General features: G+C 47.1%; 1 protein-coding gene across 2 annotated transcripts; it reads left to right on the top strand.

Moving 5' to 3' along the window:
* Positions 1 to 2880: 2880 nt before the first annotated feature.
* Positions 2881 to 19326, top strand: UAP1L1 (UDP-N-acetylglucosamine pyrophosphorylase 1 like 1). Of its 2 annotated transcripts, XR_010622294.1 has the most exons (10): positions 2881 to 3405; positions 9274 to 9478; positions 10970 to 11145; positions 12401 to 12573; positions 14320 to 14516; positions 15499 to 15639; positions 17022 to 17207; positions 17951 to 18017; positions 18675 to 18815; positions 19043 to 19326. XR_010622294.1 is itself a non-coding variant. In XM_065737742.1 (9 exons), exons 1-9 carry the CDS (start codon positions 3132 to 3134, stop codon positions 18759 to 18761), a joined length of 1506 nt encoding a protein of 501 aa, XP_065593814.1. In that variant the 5' UTR covers positions 2882 to 3131; the 3' UTR covers positions 18762 to 18931. The 2 variants fall into 2 exon arrangements, 1 of the variants encoding a protein (XP_065593814.1); XM_065737742.1 differs by lacking the exon at positions 19043 to 19326 and having other exon boundaries at positions 2882 to 3405; positions 18675 to 18931.
* The last annotated feature ends 1294 nt before the right edge of the window (positions 19327 to 20620 follow it).

The following is a 20620-nucleotide window of genomic DNA, read 5'->3' on the forward strand; positions in this document are numbered from 1 at the left end:
CGGGGCATGAGACAGGAGCATAAGGTTCCCAAGTGGTGTGTCATGTTTGAGTGTGGGCACCAAGAAAGGTACTAGGACAACCAGTCTGCTACCTGGTGCTGCTACACTTGCAACATACACTAGCAAATGGCAGTCATTCCATTTAGCAGACACAGAGGCAGATAAGGGCATTGGGTAGCAAAAGTCATACCACATATGTAAGCTATCTGTCCTCTTGTTTTGCTCAGGGGACAACGTAAAATTTCTGCTTTTCTCTGCAGTACATGTCAGTGGATGCTTATCTACTGAAGCAGAGTCCTAAAACTAAGGAGCTCTGTCATTTCTCAGGTAAGATATCCTGCTCTAGCCCACTGCTGGTACCACATGGAGCAGTGTTTGCTTTCTCTCTTCTTTAGGAGTTCTAGAGATTTTTGATGATTATTTTCCTATTTCACGTGCACAGTTGCATTTTGTTTGTCCCATCTTTATGTGCATCCTGCTTTCTCAGGTTGTCCTGTCTGGTATGCCTGTTTCAACCTGAAATTCTATTTTTAACAAGGGAAAATTTCTACCCACATGTATGCAATAGATTGTGGAGTCACCCAGGGGACAGCCTGCAGGAGGACAAACCTGCTCTGGGAGAGCCGAGATAGCAGAGAAGAATGCTGTGTTCCTTCACACCTGTGCAGCAAGATCCTCTCTGAGTTCTGCTGGAAAGAGGCAGGTTGAAATTTGTAAGCTGAATCTGAGAGCTTTCTCTGATGTGTTTATAAGGGTCAGTGTTTATGCAGGCACTGGATGTGTGGAAGGACCTATGGGCCAACAAGCTTTTCAGAAGAGATGGGCAGGGCAAGAGGGGCAGGGGAGTTTCCCTCTATGGGCAAGATAGGCAGATGGGGTATGAAGAGCTGCCTCTCAGAAACTGGCATGACCCAGGTTGAGAGCCTGTGAGTGAAAATCTGGGACTGGAGCAATACAGGCCAGCTGTCGGCCAGGTCTACCAAAGGCTGCCTGAGTAGGGCAGCCTGTGGCAGAGACCTTGCTTCAGCTGCAGGAAATGCAGTGTCTGCAGGCACTTGTCTTGATGGGGGATTTTAACCACCTGAATATCTGCTGGAAAGCAGCATGGCAAACTGAAAGACCCCTGGAGTGTGTTTGAGAGCTTCCTGGTGCAGGTACTAGACAAACCAAGCAGAAGGAAAGTGTCTGTGGAGATGGAGCTCATTAAAGAGGTCAGAGGTACTCTGGGCTGTAGTGAGTCGAGTTTGTGATTTTGAGGAGGATGGGCGTGACAAAAAGCAAAGTCAGGACCCTGAACCTGGGGAGAGGAAATTCCTGTTTAAGGAATTCCTCAGTGAGATCCCCTGGGAAGCTGTTGTTGGTGACAAAGGAGTGGAGCAAAGCTGGCTACTCTTTAGAGTTCTTAAACTCCTTTCTGAGAGCAAAAGAGCTTTTTGTCCCATAGTATAGGAAAACATGCAGAAGAGGCAGGAACTCAGCATGGTTTGGCAAGGACCTGCTGATCAGACTTGAGGAGTAAGAACAGGTACAGGCAGTGGAAGCAAGGGCAGGATACAGGGATGCTGTCCAGATGTGCAGAAATGGGATCAAGAATGCCAAGGTGCAGATGGAATTGCACTTGGTGAGGGACATTAAACGCAAGAAGGGATGCTACAGGTACACAGGTCAGAAGAGACAGACCAAAGAGAGCGTACATCTGCTAGATGGGAAAGGAGGACTGCCTACAACAGGCATGGAGAAGGCTGAGGTAGCCAATGAGTTCTTTGCCTCAGTGTTCTCTGGCAGCTAGGATTTTTGTATTTATCACATCCCTGAACCTCACATCCCAGAACTTTTAAGTGGAAATGGCAGAGGAAACTCCCCTGCACTGTAAGGGCAGTGCAAGGCTGAGACTGACTCATGAGACTGAATGTGTACAAGTCCGTGGGGCTGGATGACATGGATCCCAGGGTCTGAAGGAATGGGCTGATATGGTTGTTGAGCCACTCTCCATGATATTAGAATGGTCAGAGCTGTCAGGTGGAGTTCCTGGGGACTGGAAAAAGAAAAACATCACTCACATTTGTAAGAAAGGGAGGAAGGAGGACTTGAAGAACTACAGGATGGTGAGCTTCACCTCTGTGCCTGGGAAGATCATGGAGCAAGTCCTCCTGGAAGACACATTAAGGGATGTGAGGGATGAGATGATCTGAGACAGCCAGCATGGCTTCAGCAATGGCCCTGACTCATCTGGTGACCTTCTAGGATGGAATGATGGCATTGATAGACAAAGGGAGGGCAACTGATATAATTTACTTGGATCTGCAAGGCCTTTGCCATGGTCTCACATAACACCCTTAGCTCTAAATTGATGAGTAATTGGAATGGTAGATTATTTGGTGGATAAGGAATTGGTTGGACAGTCACTGCCAAGAGAGTTGTGGTCAGTGGCTCTATGTGCACGTGGAGGCCGGTGACAAGAGGTGTCCCCAGGGAGTCTATCTTGTGACCAGTGCTCTTTGACATGGACAGGGCAGGCAGGCAGGCAGACAGCTGGGTTTAGACTGCAGACAGGCTGATGGCTGGAGCAGGAAGGCAGTGCCCAGCAGCAGGAGCACTGGGGATTTTGGGTCTGTGCTGAATTTGTCAGGGGCTCAGGAACAGGAGTTCAGGATATGGAACTGCTCTCACCGTTGGCAGCATGCAGCCCCTCTGTGTGTACACGGGCGGCACCCCAGACCGGCCCTGCCTTTCTCGCGGTCCCCCGTCTTGCCGCTTTATCACTGTTGGCGGGAAACTGGATGAGAAGAGCGAACCCCAGCAAGCACCACAGCTGGGTAGGGCAGGGCCTGGCCGTGTGCTGTGCTGAAATAACGCCGAGGACTTGCTGATTCGCGTGCAATTGCAAGAAGGGGTGTCATCCTTGTCAGCTTCCCGAGTGCGAAGTTCCCAGCTCCTCTGGTATCCTCGGCGGACACTCGAGAACAGCCAATCGGCAGCAGCGTACCCTCCGGGGCCGGGCGTGAGGCCCGGGGACGGGAGGAACAGGCAGAAGAGGGACAGTGAGAGGTAGCCGAAGCACCGAGCAGGGGCGGGCAGCGGCCCGGCTCCGCCCCGCCGCCTCGCGGAGCCGCCGCGGCCGCTCTGCGAGGATGGAGCCGCTCGAAGAGGTGCGGGCGCGGCTGAAGCGGGCCGGGCAGGACCACCTCCTGCGCTTCTGGGCCGAGCTGGACCCGGCTCAGCGCGCAGAACTGCTGGCCGCGCTGCCGCCCGGGCTGGGCGAGCACTGCCGGCTGGCGGCGGACTGCGCCCGGCAGCGGGAGCACCTGGATCGCCTGGACGGCAGCGTGGAGCCGCTGCCCGCCGCGCTCCTGGGCAGCGCCCGGCACTGCGACCCCGCCACGCTGCAGCGCTGGGAGGACGAAGGTGAGCGAGCGGGAGATGGCCGCCCGGGGGAGGGGACGCAGGGCTCTGAGTGGCCGCAGGCGGTGTCCGCTCGGTGCCTTGCTGCTCGGCCCTGTGAAAAAGTGCAGACTCTAAAACCCCTTTTTTTTTTTGGTGAAGCCGCAGCTGCTGCTGAGGTTGGCAGGAAGGAAAGGTGTCGTCAGGGCTCCGCCGTTCGGGGCGTCAGCGGACTCACGAGCATAGCATAGCGGAGTGCCAAAAACAGAGAGCGTTGTCTGCCCCCCGTACTGCGCGGGGGGAGCCGTGCGCTGCCGCCCCCGACGCTGCTCGTGGCTTCGGGCTGCGGTGCCCCGGCGGCCCCGGCCGAGTCCCGGCTCAGCGCCGCTGCCAGCGGAAACCCCGGGACGAAAGGCGGCGTCGCGTCGGGGGAGCGGCCAGCAGCCGGTTTGACGACTCTGCCTTTGTACCGCGGGTATCGGTCGCAGCATTTGGTGTTGATGACCGCTGTGTTGTCGTGGGGACTTGCCAGGCCCAGCCCTGAAGACAGCCGGTCTGGTCCCCAGCTCAGGACAAGGGCTACTGAGGCACTTGGGGCTAACATATTTAACTTCTGCTTCAAACTATTAAATGTAGTGGTATGGACTGGAGAGGCACGAGGTTGGCAGAATGTGAATGTCTTGTAGGAAGTGCATGGAGGCAATCGGGAGCAGCGAGAGTTGCTGCTGGGCCAGGAGCTGCGGGAGAATGTGCAGTCCTGTGGTGCAGCCCAGCCGTCCTGGGCAGTGTGGTGTTATCATAGGGCCTCTGTCCCGGGAGGAAGGTGTGACTTGAGAGCAGAGTAGAGATCTGCTGACGTGGCAGGTAGTGTAAGGAGGCAGAGAAGGAGTGTTGAGATAAGGAGGGTAGATGTGCTCACACTGGAGGAGAGCTCTGCTCTCAGTGTCCTCTGACTTTGCACGTGTGGCCGTTCCTGCATTACTTCTGGTGGCTGCCAAGCCTGGAGCAGGCCTGGCCAGCAGATGGGTGGCTTCACCTTGAGCCACAAAGACTCCATGTGCCTGACCAGGCTGATCCTGCTGGCCTACTTGCATCCCTCTGGTCAGCTGTTGGGCACCGCATGGCCTGCCAAGCCACTGTTTTTGGAGCTGGCAGCTTTCCCTGGTCACCTCCTGGGACCACTAAAGGTTGGGCTGGTGGGAGAGGTGGTGCTCAGAGCTGGGCTGTGTGTGGTGGGGTGCTGTGCTTCCCCCTCCCCATCATATGTGTATTGCACATCTTGTGCTTTTTTTCTGAGTGTACACTCTGTTTCTTCTCAAAGCCATGTCCTCCTTTTCTTTGCAAAATACAGCAATACTGTTCAATAAGTAAATTGATGCAAAACTTAAAGAAAACAAGAGAAAAAACAGCTGTGGCCAAAGGAATATCCTGGTGTGGCAACCATCTGCACAGTCCCTACTGTATGGGAACTGCTGAATCACAGCCTGAACCACTGATTGGTCACCTGAGGTGAGCACCGAGTCAGCCATGGGGCCACAGGTGAAGGTGATATACCTGTGTGAGTGGAAGGGGTGGAGCCTGGTTCCACCTCTCCCAAACCCCATTTAAGGGCTGACCACCACCAGGGAAGGAGCTCTTCTTGGAGATCCCTCCCACGTGGAGTCCCCTGTGAGCCTTGTCATCCTAAAGGTGAGCCATCTTCTCTTTTGTATTATCTGTATACTGTTTATATAGAACTACTTAAAATATACCATCCCCTATACTATTTCTTTGTGAAGTACCATCCTAGGGAGTTATTTACCCCACACCCAACCCAGAGCTGCCAAGTGAAGATGTGGGGCTGTGTGAGCAGAGGAGTTAAAATTTACAAACGGAAACAAAAATGCAGAAATAGAAGTTACAAGGTTCCAGAGCAGAAGAGCTTTTTTGATGTGTCAGACTTTCCAGATAGAGCTGAACGATAATGAGGCAGCTGCCCTGCTGCTAGGGCAGGGTTCTTTGGAGTCTAGCATTAGTTCTCCCCAGTGTCTGAGGCTGACTCCTGGTTGGCTGCCACAAGCATTTGTGCCCAGCCAAGTTTTCCAGCAGTGGTGCTGACACATCCCACCGGGTCTTTCTACACAGAGCTTTCCTGATCTGAGCAGAATGGCAGCAGCTGTCTAGGCTCATAACAGCCATACAGGAGTGCCAGGGAGGGCTTGGGAGCAGACCTGTGAGGATCGTGCTTGTTGCATCAGGCTTGAGGATGTCAAATTGAAGAGCGTTGAATTTTAGGGGTGGATTGATCTAAGTCAGAGCTGCACGGTTAATTTAACTACTTTACTAAACTAGACAGCTAGGTCCTTTGTGTTCAGCTCCAGGCCAGAGAAGAGCTGGCCCAGCTAATTTTTGCCAGTGTCAGCAGTGAGCAAGGCCAAGTGTGGGGCTGGCCTTCCTGCTGCAAGCAGTTCTTGCTGTTATTAATTCAGAAGGTCCCATGTGACTGGTACTGACTGCCAGAACCCCACAGAAATCTCTGAAATCCAGATTACCCTGATCCTCATCTAGCCTGCAGGCCACTTCTGATTTCCACCAAGACAGGGGGATGCAGTTCTTAAATTTCACATTGCTTTGTTTTTTCAAGATCCAGTTTATTGTTGGAGCTGAGAACCAACCCTCATTTTAATCCCTGGGAATGAGACCTCATGGTGCTGACCCCCAGCAGTGTTGGTCTGAGAGCTGGTGTTTGAGCATTGCCTTTCTCCAGGAGAGGTGCAGAGTCCAGGCAGCGTTGCCTGCGGCAGCAAGTAGCGTTGGCACAGGCTTCCCTGCATCTGTGTGCCCCTGGGAGGATGCAGGTTCTCAAGGCCTTTCCTTTTGAGTGAACCACTGGTGACTCAGGTGCAACATCTTGCACTTGGCCTTGCTGAACCTAATGAGTTTACATGGGTCCACATTTCATGCCTGTCCAGGTCTTTGGATGGTATCACTTCCTTCTGTCATACCAGCTGTACCTCTTAGCTTGCTGTCATCTGCTCACTGCTGAGAGTACTCTTGATCCCAGTGTGTGTGTCATTGATCAAGTTGTTCCATAGCACTGGTCCCAGGATGGGCCCCCAGGGGACCCCACTTGTCACTGGTCTCTTCCTGGACATGGAGCTGCTGACCACAACGCTCTGGCTGCGACCATCCAACCAGTTCCTTATCCACTCAATAGTCCATCTCTCTCAAATTTAGAGATAAGGGGTACCTGCCCTCTGCAAGGACAAACACCAGTGTGTTCTCAGACTTGGAGTACGGAGAAGCCATGTGCCCCATGTGGGACAGAAGCTGTGAGTCTGCACTTCAGCTGCTCTGTGACTCAGTGTGTGTCCCGGTGAGGCAGCATTTAAGCACAGCTGCTGCAGCTGTGAATGAGCCAGGCACTTCTTGCATCAAGAGAAGCAAGTCTCTGTAGCTACCTGTGTGTTGTGGTAAGTATTTCCCCTTTCTCCGCTTGGTTTGGTAGTATGTGCTTGATGGGCTCACTGTTCAGTGTGAAGGTCTTATGCTGCAGTTCTGTGGCACTTGAGCAGGCATGGCCAGCTGTCCTGCTGCTGCTCTCAACGTTGCTTGGTCTCCAGGCCCCACAGCTGTCTGCTGCTGAGTTTTTAATATGGTTGGTTGTCACTGGAAAGTGATTCATTCAGAGGAGCCCTTGATCATGGGTGACAACAAACCTGCTCTTGCCATTGGTAATGGCTGAGGCCTGCTCTTTGCTTGGACCCCAGTATTTGTCTTGCTTTATGAGAAGCTTATCATTACTGTTGTGAAGCTGAATCAAGTTTGTCTGGGAATAAACTGACCACACATGAGGCTTTTGCTTGCAGAGTAGCAGGGCAACTAGCTGTGCTGGTTGAATTTGGCAGAACCATAACAGTTGTTTTCCCTGGGATACAGTGGGAGAAGACAACAGGCAGAATGTGTGCAGCTGCATCTTCACTCATGGTAACAGTCACTGCTTCAGTTACACAGAGGTGACTTTCCATTCTGTGCCACCACTCTGACCCATACTGAGCAGAGTTTAACTTCGGTTTCTAACCACAGTTGGTAACTTTGTCATCGCTGCTGACCCCTGGACTGGTGTTTTATTGCTTGCTCCTCCATTCTTGTGGATTGGTGAGCAGGTTTCCTAGTACAACAGGAGCTGTGTGAGGCACCTTGTCCAGTGGCCAGTGCAAACAGTGTGCCAAGCACTCAGCAGCAGCTGGTACTAACCACAGTGGCATAGTTAATACCTGAGAGCCCCTGCTCTGCACTTTGTTACGTCTTTTGCAGTAGGGAGTTTAGTAGAAGTGCAATGGAGCCATTGATTGTTTGGGCTTTGTTGCATAAATCTGTGCTCCTTTTGCTTTCATCACTGCTACATAACTCAGATCTTGGAGCTTTGCTGTAGTAGAGCTATGTGTCTCACTGTACATCTCTCACAATATTATCATCCATGCCTTCTTGATTTTAAGTTTAACCCATTCAGACTTTCCTGTCTAGCCAAGAGCTTCCTGAAACTTTGAAACCTCAAGGCCCAAGGTGTAGGTTTCCCCCTAGAAAGCTCTCCTAATCTCAGTTGAAGCTGAAGGTTGGGCTACATATCTAGAGCTCCCTTCCAGCCAACATAGTGTGAATTTCAAGTCCTCTTCTGCAGCAAAGTGATGGCAGTGCTGTTTAACCAGCTCCCTGCAGGCTGCCTGGCCTGCCACTGTGACCTGCGGAGTGACAGAATATGGGGGCAGAAATATGCTCCTACCACCGTGATGAGAGTCAGCAGGATGAGTACAGTGACAAGGGTGACATCTGTGTTTTTAGAGCTGGAAACTAGATTTTTAAACAAAATTAAAACCAAGACAGGTTTTTACAGCAGCAGTTGGTGTTTTTCCTTCTTAGTGTTCATTTAAACATGATTATTTAAAGGTGAGCTTAAAAATAACAATTCTGATTTCTTTCTATTTCAGTGTTATTGGTCTTTTAGACCAAGTGTTAAGAGATGCCCCTGTTTTAAACAGGACTGCCCCAGCCCTAGGGCAGCTCAGCAGGGCTTTATCTGAGTCTTGAAAACCGCAAGGATAATGGTTGCCCCCTGTTGGGAATACAAGAAAGTATATTTAGAGCAGAAGCTGTGGAACAGGATTAACAGCATGAGAAAGGAAGACTGATAACCAAGGACACTTCCAGATGAAAAGGAAAACAAGTTCAAGTAAGCTGTGGGATGGCAGACCCTAATTGGAGCAAGAGTGCATGGCTTGGAACGACTCGTGGAGTTGACGTTTAGCAGAGTCCACAGCACTACTGTGATATCACAATCAAAAGTTACCTCCTCCAGGATGTGTTTTGCAGAACTGTTAACTGCCAGGAGTGTTTTTAGAGTTGATATTCTCAAGGCTCTCTACCAATGGTTGTGCTATTTTCTATGCACCCCTGTCTTAAACACTTTAAGAATAAGGCTGTCTGGGTAATAAACGAAGCTTGATCACTCATATTGAGTCCTGTCGTGCTTCCCCGCCCAAGAGCGATTGATCTGGACCCAGGTTCCGTGGCAGCCCCCGCTTCTTTGCGTATCTTTTCCAGGGCTTTACCACTTTCCCAGTAAATTATTTCTGTTCTAAGGTCCGTTGTGAACATGCTAAGCTGCACTTCACAGCTGTTTCCTGTTGTTACACCATCTGCTGCTTCAGATGAGGAAACATGTATCAGTGAGGTGATTTGTTTTATTATGGCATACGGTGCCATTTTGGTCTCTGAACTACCAGCAGTTGACATGGAGCAACTTCTGGCTGTTGCCTGAGCTCTTTAAAAAGGCTCAGGAGAAGGGCATGGGATGTAGAGTCCCATCTTTATAATTCTTCTTATGTTCTCTTTGGCTTCTTTCTCCTGTTCAAGGTTTGCACCAGATCTCACAGAACAAAGTGGCAGTGCTGCTGCTGGCTGGAGGACAAGGAACCCGCCTGGGAGTGAGCTATCCCAAGGGCATGTACAATGTGGGATTGCCCAGTGGTAAAACCTTGTATCAAATCCAAGCAGAAAGAATCCTCAAAGTGGAGCAGCTCGCTGGCCAGAGACACCACTGCAAGTGTACCGTCCCCTGGTAGGTGAGGTGAAGCCATGGACCCACTGTATGGTGGTCTTTGCTTTGTGGTCTTGCCTGTCTTGTCTTCTAGAAGTGCTTTGACAGGTGCCATGCAGAGACATGCCAGGGGAGAGCTTTGGCAGCGTGTGTGATCCCAGCAACTGGAATGGAGGTGCACAGGGGTTGGGAGTGACACTTACAATGCATTAAACAGCACTTTTCAGATCCTTTGTGAGAGAACTTATATGTGCTGTACTTTCTCAGGTTCCTTTCTGTAGAGAGAAATGACACCATGCTGAGACACTGTGCATCTTTGAGCACAGCATAAAACTCTTCCCTTCCTCCATAGTAAATGCTTGCCACGCTCCATTTTTAGGCTGCCTCCTGCTGTTGTTGTTTGCAGCTGTCTGCCTTCTCTCCTGGCTGCCCATTGCTTTCAAAAGCCTATGGGTTCCCGCAGAGCCTAGATCTGTGCAAGGTGCAGAATGTCAGTTCCCTCCAGGATGGGGTGGGTAAGAGAGGGAAAGGCACTGCTGTGTGGCTCTGGGAATGTTTTCTGCTGGATGCTTATCCTTAGCCTATAAAGAAATACCATTATGAAAACCTGTCTGGTCTGAGGCAGGGTGTGGGAAGAATGAAGGAGGATGTATGTCTCAGGTCTTCAGGATGACACATTGTTTTAGCAGACTGAAGGTGATTCTTCTCCAGCTTTTATGTTTCTTTCTAAAGCTATGTATACAGTACCTGAATTTCGGATGTATGCATCCCTGGTGCTGCTGGAAGCCATCAGCAACATCTTCTGATAATGTTTACAGTTTATCTCTCTTGGGTTGAAGAGACAGCTGGCTCCTATAGTAACCTGGAGGCCAGTATCTCCTGTGCTGCAAATATGTGCAAATCAGTGTGTGTATGAGGTTTAGGGTCTCCTGGACAGACTGTGGATATTCTAGTGTGCTAGCAGAGGACCATATACACCTACACCAAATTGTTAATGTGTTTGACAGGTATGTGATGCTTTTATCTGTCTCTTAATTAGTCAATGGAACTGATTGTCCCTTTGCTCTGCACTGATGCAGCCTCACCTGGAGCACTGTGTGCAAGGTTGGGTGTCACAGCATAAAGATGTACAACTATTGGAACAGGGTCTAGAGGGGAATACATATGAGGAGCAGCTATAGTCCCTTGGTGTAAATTTGAAACTGAAGTAAATGAATCTTTTGTGCAATTCTTTGCACTATTTTGGAGCTGACTCGTATATGTAGATGTTATGCACATTTAGGGAAGCGCTTTTCTGTCCTGATTAGAACTAAGGCTGTGGGTAGGATTGCTATCGAGTCCTTGCAGAGCCTTCCTGCAGGATGGATTCTGGAGAAGCGGCATATAACTGTACAGCAGAGCTCAAGATATCCCATTGTTTCACATTTACCATCCTAAGATTTCTTCCTTTCCATGTTCCATCTGCAGTTTTTTCTTTTTCTTGTTCATTGCTCTGCACCTGTTTCTACCCAGGTACATCATGACAAGTGAGTTCACGCTGGGGCCAACAGAGGAGTTCTTTGTAAAACACAACTACTTCAACCTGGATAAATCCAATGTAATCATGTTTGAACAGAGGATGCTACCAGCTGTCACCTTTGATGGGAAGGCCATCTTGGAGGAGAAGGGGAAAATTGCTATGGCTCCAGGTACCTTGCTGTTTGCCCTTATTTGGTGCAGTAACCTGTATTAAAAATTACTGTTAGCCCGCCTTGGCACACAGGAGCAGCCTTGGGAGGTCAGTGTCAATGCCTCTAGTTATCATGGGAGAATTCTGTTAGATGTTTTGAGATGGTGATCAAGAATGTCGCAACCTCTGTTTAGTTCTTGGAGTTTTGTTCACACTGCATGTTTTTTTTTCTTTCCTTTTTTTTTGTTTTTGTTTTTCTTTTTCATCAAAGTTTGGGAATATTGGCAGGATTAGGAAAAGTGTGACTGCTGCAGTTTTGGCCCAGCCTGTGTGAGCAGGGCTGTGTGTGTGCATGCTTCATGAAAGAGGCCCCAGGATGGCAGTCCCTGGGGTGCTGCCTCCCAGGATGAAGCTGTCATCAGAGCAGCTCCTTTCCCCTCACTGCACCAGCTCAGAGCTGGTGCCTGCTCAGAAGTGATGCTGTCAGGCTGTGGAGAAAATCCACCTGGCTGAAGGCTCCCTTTCAAGGCTGATAGTGGGAAATGGGGAAAAAGACAGCACACAGCAAGAAGACAAAACTCTCCAAAATGAATGAAATGTTTCCTGCTGAGAAGATCTCCTCTTCTCTTGACCTGGACATAGCAAGAGACTTGGTGAAGGCAGTCCTTCTGGGGCTGTTTTGCAGTATTGTTACTTTTGTGGCTGCAGAATGATTCTTCAGAGAGGACAGCAGTGTTAAAGAGGTGACCATGAAAGGATGATCCATGATGAACAAATGTGCAAATGGAGTTCCAGCCTTTGAAATGGCATTGGGTAGTTGCAGTGGGGGAGAAATACACAGAGGATAATACTGACTTCAGTCTTTTTTTCTCCAGTCTGAGTTTTATGTGTGCTTTTGCACTGCACTGCAAGAGAAGAAATGTAATATCCTTTTCCCACCCATTACAGAGTGTTTTGCCCTTCAGTGTTTTTCCTCTGAAGGTCTTAACGACACTTTCAACTTTTGTAATGCTTTCCTGTAAGGCTGATACCAATAGCCCTTTGCAGATAAGGGAGTGGGGCTGTGAAGGGAGACAGCCTTGTCTGAACTGAGTCTGTGTCAGAGCTGGAAGTGAAATTCACTGGCACCAACTCTTGGCTGGAAAACATTTCCTGCTCTTCCATTCAGGAAAATTTGTTCAGTACTTCTAGCCTTTTAGCTCTGTTAGTCATAAAAAAAAGCCTTGCAAAGTCACTAATTAACCAGGGCTTCCTCTTTTTTTCTTGCATTATAGATGGCAATGGTGGCTTATATCGTGCTTTGGTGGATAATAAAATCTTGGATGATATGAAACAGCGTGGTATCCAGTATGTCCATGTGTACTGTGTAGACAACATTCTTGTTAAAATGGCAGATCCTGTCTTCATAGGCTTCTGTGTTTCCAGGAGAGCAGATTGCGGTGCCAAGGTGAGGTGGTGCTAATGCTGGGCTGTTTACCCACAGACTTTAGATCTGATTACACTGGAAGGTCCTAGTTAGGGTGAGCTTGGATGTACTGGCGTGTTCAGGTCTCTGCCCAATGACGGCTTGCTCAGAGCAGACTTTGCTGTGGCAGTCTGAAATGCCTTTTTAGAACTCACAGTACCCTTCCTGGGATTGTACTTGTAGGACTCCCCTCTCTCTTTCCAGAGTAGAATGGAAAACAGAAACATAAAATCATGGAACCGCTAAGGTTGGAAAAGATCTCCATGGTCATCCAGTCCAACCATCAACCTACCACCCCTACCTATTTCCCCACTAAACCATGTCCCTTAGTACAACATCTAAATGCTTCTTGAACACCTCCAGAACAGTTACTCCATTGCCATGGTGGGCAGCCTGTTCCAATACCTGACCACTCTTTCAGAGAATAAATGTTTCCTAATATTCAACCTGAACCTCCCCTGGTGCAACTTGAGACGATTCCCTCTTGTCCTATCATTGTTACCTGGGAGCAGAGGCTGACCCCCAACTCTCCATAACCTCATTTCAGGGAACTGTGAAGAAACATAAGGTCTCCCCTGAGCATCCCCTTCTCCACACTGACCCATCCCGGTTCCTTCAGCCATTCCCCATCACACTTGTGCTCCAGACCCTTCACAGCTCCATGCCCATCTCTGGACACCTCCAGGGCCTTTGTGTCTGTATTGCAGTGAGGGGCCCAGCACTGAGCACAGCACTGAGGTGCGGCCCCACCAGTGCTGTACAGAGGGACGATCCCCTCCTGCTGGCTGCACTGCTGCTTGCACAAACTGGGATGCTGTTGGCCTTCCTGGGCACTCTGCTGGCATGCACGTCCAGATCCATTTCTTCCACTCAGTCTTCAAGCCACTTCTACCCAAAGCCTGTAGTGCTGCATGGGGTTGCTGTGGCCAAATTGCAGGACCTGGTACTTGGTCTTGTTGAACTTTATCCCATTGGCCTCAGCCCAGCTATCCATCCTGTCCAGATCTCTCTGTAGGGCCTTTCTACCTTCAGGCAGATCAACTCTTCTTCCCATCATGATGTCATCTGCACATGAACTGAGGGTAGACTCAATCCCTTCATCCAGGTCATCAGTGAAGAAATTAAACTTCTATTAAAGCAGGGACTGTAATTGCACTGGAAACTACAAACTGAAATTGCTTCCCTTTTGTGTGTTCCTTTTCTAGGAAGGTGCCTGAGATATCTGGAAGCTTTATTGGTCTGGGTTGTGTTTTGTAAACACACCTCAAGGTGCTCCTTATATCCCACTGTGAAAGATGGCGAATGCCAGACAAACAGCAGGTTCCCTGATGTTTATGGTTTCTATTGCTTTAATCATCAACACTGTGTAAGCAGGGAGCTAAAGACTGATAGCTTAAAGCATTCTTCATTTAATGCCAAGTCCCAGTTAAAAGACTTCGATAGGAAAAGTGCCCTACAGTATGCTGACTGGAGGTGGCTTTCTTTTAACTGTGGACTGAGCTTCTGAGCTGTTGTGCAATTAACTGGTCATGTACTGCTTTTTATACCAGGTTGTTGGGAAGAGTAAGTCTCCAGGCTACTCTGTGTAGTCAGTATTGTCTTGTGTTTGTAAAGGCATTGGAGGATCAGTGTGTAGCAAGGTCTTCTAGGCCAATTTATGCATGGAAGTTGGAATATTGTTGGCATTTTCTTTTTCCTTGTGATAAGCCCTCTGTCCTGTGGCTGCAGGTGGTGGAGAAGGCCTACCCCACAGAGCCTATTGGGGTGGTGTGCTGTGTGGATGGGGTCTCTCAGGTGGTGGTGGAGTACAGCGAGATCAGCCCAGAGACTGCACAGCAGCGAAGACCTGATGGGGAGCTGATGTACAGCACTGGCAATATCTGCAACCATTTCTTCACTGTTGAGTTTCTGCAGACAGTGGCCCAGTAAGTTCCAGTAGAAATACCTGGCAGCTGTGCAGAGTGGACGTTCCCACTTCCCATGTTGTAGTTATGGTTCCTTCCTACTCTGCTCTTCTCCTACTCTGCTTTTCATCTCCTCTGTCCTCCAAAAAGTCCCTAACAGCTGTGACTCCTGTTGGCCACCCCAGCATGCTCTTTATGCCTTATTCAACTGAGAGTTTCCTTGCTTTGCTGTAGCTAAATGGACAGGGATAAACCAGTGCATTTACCTTCCTGAGCCCAGAGGGATGAGCAGCCATGTGGGCTGCATCACTGACCACACTGCATGCTGTCAGGATTTTCAGTAGGAATGTCAGCCATGCTGTATCCCTTTGGACAACTAGATGGGGTTGTGGGTGGCAGATGACTGCACCTTGGAGCTGGGAAACAGGAATGTGGTACTGGGCATTCAGGGAGCAGCGTTCTTCCCTTAGTTATGGTTCTGATCCTGGAATGGAGGTACAATTTTCTTGTGGGGTCTTTCTCTGTGGGAGGACATGAAACTGATGTAATCTAAAGGTGTGGGGGTAGTTAAAGGAGACCTAATTGTCATTTCTGTCTAGTCCTGAGGGAGACAATATTCCTTGTTGTAGTGGGCGAAGAGCAATATTCCAGAAGGGGTGCAGTTCCCTCTTTGTGTGAAGGATCTGCTTCTGCTCCATTTTCGTCCTGGTCAAATAACAATTTGGGTTCCTTTTTTTTCCTCTGCCCATGATTGAACTTGTGCACTCCTTCACCTTTTGCTTTACCCTATAATGTTACACTCATTAGGAGTGGAGTGCCCTTGCTGCCTGATACACAGGTGTCCAGGCTGCTTTGCTCAGTGAAGTGTTTCCTGGATGTGACTTCAGGTCAAGTCTACAACAGTGGAGATATGACCTGGAGTAGTGATCTGCTTCCTGGAAATGTACTTCTTTTTTCAGAGTGGGGATAAAGTAAATGAGCTTGTTTGTCCTTCTTTTTGCAGAAAATATGAGTCCCAGCTGAAGCACCATGTGGCCATAAAGAAAGTGCCTTACATCGATGAGGAGGGAAATCTGGTAAAACCGCTAAAACCGAATGGAATAAAGCTGGAGAAGTTTGTGTTTGATGTATTCCAGTTCTCTAAGTTAGTGGCAAAGTGATCTTTTTTCCCCTTTTCAGTGTTTATTTGACTGTAAGTTGTAGAAGACCTTGACAGAGATTGTGTAGTTTGTGTTAGAGAGACTGTTGGATCTACCAAGCTCCAGTGTGGCAGTAATTTTGCAGACACTGACAGTGTGTCACTGAGTCATTGTGTGCAGCAGCTGGCTTGCTCTGACCGTTGTTTGGGAGCCTTTCATTCTGCTAAGGATGGTTTGATTGGCCCTCCCTCTGCTGGCCCTATGAAAGAAAGAAGACAGGAGACATAAAGCAAGGCCAGCATTTAATACAAGAGCATATTGTAATGTTCAGAAATTGGGCCTTTCATAATTATAGCTTCTGTGACAACTGCAGCTTTTGTTGGATTTTAGGTGCATGAGAAGCTGGGACCAGTTCACACCCTTAGTGTGCAGAGAGGTTGCTGGAGCACCCTGGGGCTGCAGTTACTGTTGCTGTAGGAACTGCAAAAGTTGATTCGCCAAGCTCTAAGACAGCAAAGATAGCTGTGCTGCAGTGCTAACATAGTCAGGTGGTACTTCAGTGAATGTGGACTCTTAATAATTAAGGAATTTACCATAAGTTTATGAATCCTCTTTTCCAAGGCCTAGAATTCAGCAACAAATATTCTGTTCTAGGCTGAAATTAACAACAAAAAAGAGACCTTAGGCAAACTGAAATATCTTGTTTGGAGATAGTGTTTTTGTTTTAGGAGGATTCACTGTAGGTAAAAGGGATAAGGTTTGAACCCTGGTCTCCATTTCCTGACATGCAGTCTGTAAGGAAACGTACCTAAAAGGAAAGTCAGTGTGGTAGAAATAATGCAAAGCTATGGATTTTGAAACAACTGCAAGCAGTTACTTCATGTACCTTTTTGATAATATGGAAAAAATTGCTTGGCAGATGCTCTTCGTGTGTGAAGTACAGAAACATGAAAGTGCTGCTGTGGTTTTATTTGGATTCCCTCTTCTGGTAAACTTATGTACATACATTTGATTATATGTCCTGCTGTATTGCTTACTTGTACCTGGAAACTGCAATCCTGAGTCACTCTTTGCCCACAGGCTCTCTTGCTGAGTGACTGTTTCTTTGAGCCAGGGGTGCAGTGCTCTGATGTGAGCAGCACAGTGCTGCCTTGTATCTGAGCTTCAGGTGTTGCATCTCATTCCGTTTTTCTGTCATACAGCCCTGGTACTTCAGGTGGAAGGTGGACTTTCCTTAGCTTGACTCTGCTCCAGGCTGTGTACATCACTGCTACTTAAAATGTGTATGAGGCTTTCCCCATGATAGTTGGTTTTGCATTTTCTTGAGAACAAAGCTGATGGCTAGCTTTATTTTTCATTGTTCTTCTTTTCTCCCTTTTGCTGATAGAAATTTTGTGGCATTTGAAGTCTTGAGAGAAGAGGAGTTTTCACCATTAAAAAATGCAGACACAGCTGAGAAGGACAATCCTACCACTGCTCGACAGTCTCTCCTGGCCCAGCACTACCGCTGGGCTCTCAAAGCTGGGGCCAGATTTCTTGATGAAGATGGTTGCAGGATACCAGAGAAGCTCAGGTGTGAACCTCAGTGATGTTCTCTGCAGCTTCTTTGCCTTTTCCAAGCCTAATAGCTGCCTGATGGCATGCACACTGTGCTCTACAGATCAGAGCGTTTGTCTGATCATTTGGTGTGAGTTCTGTTCAGCTGTCCTTTTCCAAACATCCTCTTACAGCTCTGCTTCATTACTATTGTTGGTACTTTAGACACTAATGCACAGTACCCTTTGCTTTAGCTCTGGCAGAAATTCCTGCTGTGGGGGTCACAAGTCAACTCCTGTAGCAATTTGAACAAAGTGAGACAACTGCCTTAGATAGAAGCAGACTTTTCTATCACTCAAGATGTAACCAACCCAAGGAGCTTGTAGTCATCCCTGCCTTTTCTGAATGTGGTCCCAGTGCTTAAAGCCCAGCAGGAGTCTCAGATGGACATTATAGCAATTGCCAGTTCAGATACTTCCTGCAACATAATGAATGTAAAGCTGCTTTTACTACATGGGACAATTACTTCATCAACTGAAAGTTTAATAAACCCAGAAGCTGTTGGTTTTATTCAAAAAGCACCTTTTAAAAAGTCATGTAATTGTTTTGATGAGAACCTGCTAATTCTCTTTCACTTTCATAGTTTATATTCAAGTGGTACCTGATGCATGTGAATATAACAAATGTTGTATCCTTCTGGATGTCTTATTCTTGACAAACTTTCAAAGACAATGCACTTGTAAGCATAGCAAGAAGTTAACCCAGTGTTCTTTTATTCAGTCTTTCAGGAACTGAAGATCCTCCAGCCGTGTGTGAGATTTCTCCATTAGTATCTTACTTTGGAGAGGTGAGAATAATTATCTATGGAAGCAAAATTTTTAAGAATATGCAGGAATGCATCTGATTTCTTTACAGAAATGAGATTTCTTCAGCTCAGGAATGGTAAGATAAAGGGAGTACTTGTTCCACTGTGGCTTATTTTTGAGCAGTTTGTTCAGTCTTCACATATCTCAGTTTTAGCAATTTCTAAAATTAGATTTGTTCATTTCTTATGAATTTTTGTTAGGACTTATTAGTACTTTGAGATCCACTGAATGAAAATCTTTACATCTTCACTAAGTTCCAGTCTGCAGTTAGCTGGCTTACCACAATTGGTGCCTTATAAGAATAAAAAAAAGGTGAGACAATTTTACTTTCTTTGCTAGGATTGTTCTAGTATGAGTTAAGAACACATCTGCCCCATGCCTCACCCTGCCCAGCACAGCTTGTGTCTGAGGTCCACTGTTTTACAGTTCATCTATGCCTCTCCTTCATGAACTCTGCTCGTATGGAAGCACTTTCTACTCTGTCACTGGGGAACAGTTACTGTTGTCTGTCCTTCACATGGCCTTTTAACTCTGGGTAGTCAGTCATTCTTTGAAAATGTTGCAGAGACTTTAGAACAGTACACATGAGCAATCTGATGTGTTTACAACCTAACTTGACGATTTTCACACGTTCTTAGGGTCTGGAGGCGTACATGAAGAACAAAGACTTCTGTTCTCCCTTTATACTTGATGAAGACAAAGTGGAAATGCTAGGAAGTTCCTGAAGAAGAGGAAGGACTTCTTCCCCTCCAATCAGATGCATGTCTGTCAGAGCCATTGTAAGAACTGGCCCTACTGAAATGTCATATGAAGTGCCTTATGAAAACTTGCTTTGCAATATCAGGTTGATGCAAAATCCTTGTAGCAGTTGTGCATACTCACTAGATCTGTTTGGTAACTTCAAGTCTGTGCCCTTTGGTCTGTTTTGTAGACAGTGATATGAATGATCATTAGTACTTTCCACGTACCAGACAGATTTTATGTTTCCTTTCTCTTCTGCATATAGATATATAACAGAGCCAGCTGGAGTCTAATCAATAAGCTTTGCATTCATGAAGATGAAATCTCTGCAGTGCTTTCCTTTGTATCTTGTCTGTGCTGTTGTTGTCATTTTTATGTATGTTTACTTGTTTGTTTTAAACTGTGCAGAGCTGAAGAAGAATCATTGTGATGCCCCAATCTGAAAAGTATGGAATGGCTTTGTGTACTGGACCCCTTCTGTCCAAAGATCAATATTTCCTGTAATCCTCTGCTGGTCAGGAGATCCACTTTGGCAGTCACATCCTCTAATCAGTGGAGGAGTGTGCTGCAGCTGGGGTTCTTATTTGCATAAGTTTTGCTTGAGATGTGGACTCTGCAGCAGCCTAGACTAGGTTGCATACGTAAGCTCAGTGGTGGTGTTCCAAGAAAATGTAAGTAAATATGCAGCTCAGATCGATTGCTTTTTACAGCTGCTGTGACCTGTTTCATTTTTAATCTTTCTTACTTTTTTTTTTTTTAAATAAGGGGGGAGAAGAACAATGAAAAAAACTGAGAATGGTTTTCATAACAATCCTATTTCTCTCTTACAATACTCATTTATTTTGCTTTTTATTTTTTTTGTTTGATATGTATAACATCCCTCAGGGAGGTACTCCTGTGAAGTGCCTGAAGCTGATAGTGACAGGAGGAACAAGTTGTGATGGCAGAACTTGAAGCTTAATCCCAACATAAGCAAGGTACACAGTAAAACGCCTCAGCTTCCACAATTTTTTGCCAAGTGGTTATCCAGCACTTTTTCAGTTAAAGAAATAATTCTTTAGATGCCTTCCTTTTAACATAGATTAACCATGACCATAATATATCAACTAATTAAGGAAGGTAATTTGCAGAATCTCAGTAGCACAGCAACTCAGCCCTGGCTGAGGGGTTGCAGGGTGACCATGCCTCACAATCACCTGCTCCTGCTCTGCCCCAGCAGAGTCATGCTGCAGATCCTGCACACCAAAGTCATATCACTCCTCAGGAGGACTCTTCAGGTGCGTTGCTGACCCAGATTGGGTTGACAAGCACACTCTGCTTTCCCCCCAGACAGCTGTAAGGAAGGTGATGAGGAGAAGATGTTTCACATGAGGCATTTCATGTTTCTGCTTCAACTATAGAATTGCCAATGCCTGTATTAAGCATTAATTTTCTACATAATTGAATTTCTGAAATTCTTCCTGTGAAGCTGTATTCAGAATGTTGGAGAAAATAAAAATAGCTTTGAAAGTCATTACCATTTTAAAGTAGGTTCATATTTTATAGAGAAACCATCTAAATGTTGATGGCAGAATTTAAAGATACAAAGTGTATCCACATATATACATGAGTAATTAGCCTTTTTTATGTGCAGACGAGCTAATTGCAGTTCTGATTACCTTTCACTGCATACCCAACCAGTATTTTTGTAGACTTTTAACCAGTATTTTTTGTAGAATTTTTAGTACAAATTGAGCATTTGTCTTTGACACTCAATAATGTATTTTTTATTGTGCATTTCTGTATGGATCATTTCCATTCCTGTTGTCAAGTTTGGCATCCAAGAAGTAATTGCACTGTATCT

Source organism: Cyrtonyx montezumae, unplaced genomic scaffold, assembly GCF_038088225.1.
Source record: "Cyrtonyx montezumae isolate F1298 unplaced genomic scaffold, pur_monq_1.0 scaffold_20, whole genome shotgun sequence".
Classification (NCBI taxonomy): domain Eukaryota; kingdom Metazoa; phylum Chordata; class Aves; order Galliformes; family Odontophoridae; genus Cyrtonyx; species Cyrtonyx montezumae.

Excerpts from the sequence above, each read along its gene's own strand:
- UAP1L1 (XM_065737742.1), top strand. The coding sequence starts at position 3,132 with ATGGAGCCGCTCGAAGAGGTGCGGGCGCGGCTGAAGCGGGCCGGGCAG. Across the intron at positions 11,146-12,400 it reads GAAAATTGCTATGGCTCCAG|ATGGCAATGGTGGCTTATAT; the intron begins GTACCTTGCTGT and ends CTTGCATTATAG. Across the intron at positions 15,640-17,021 it reads GATGTATTCCAGTTCTCTAA|AAATTTTGTGGCATTTGAAG; the intron begins GTTAGTGGCAAA and ends TTTTGCTGATAG.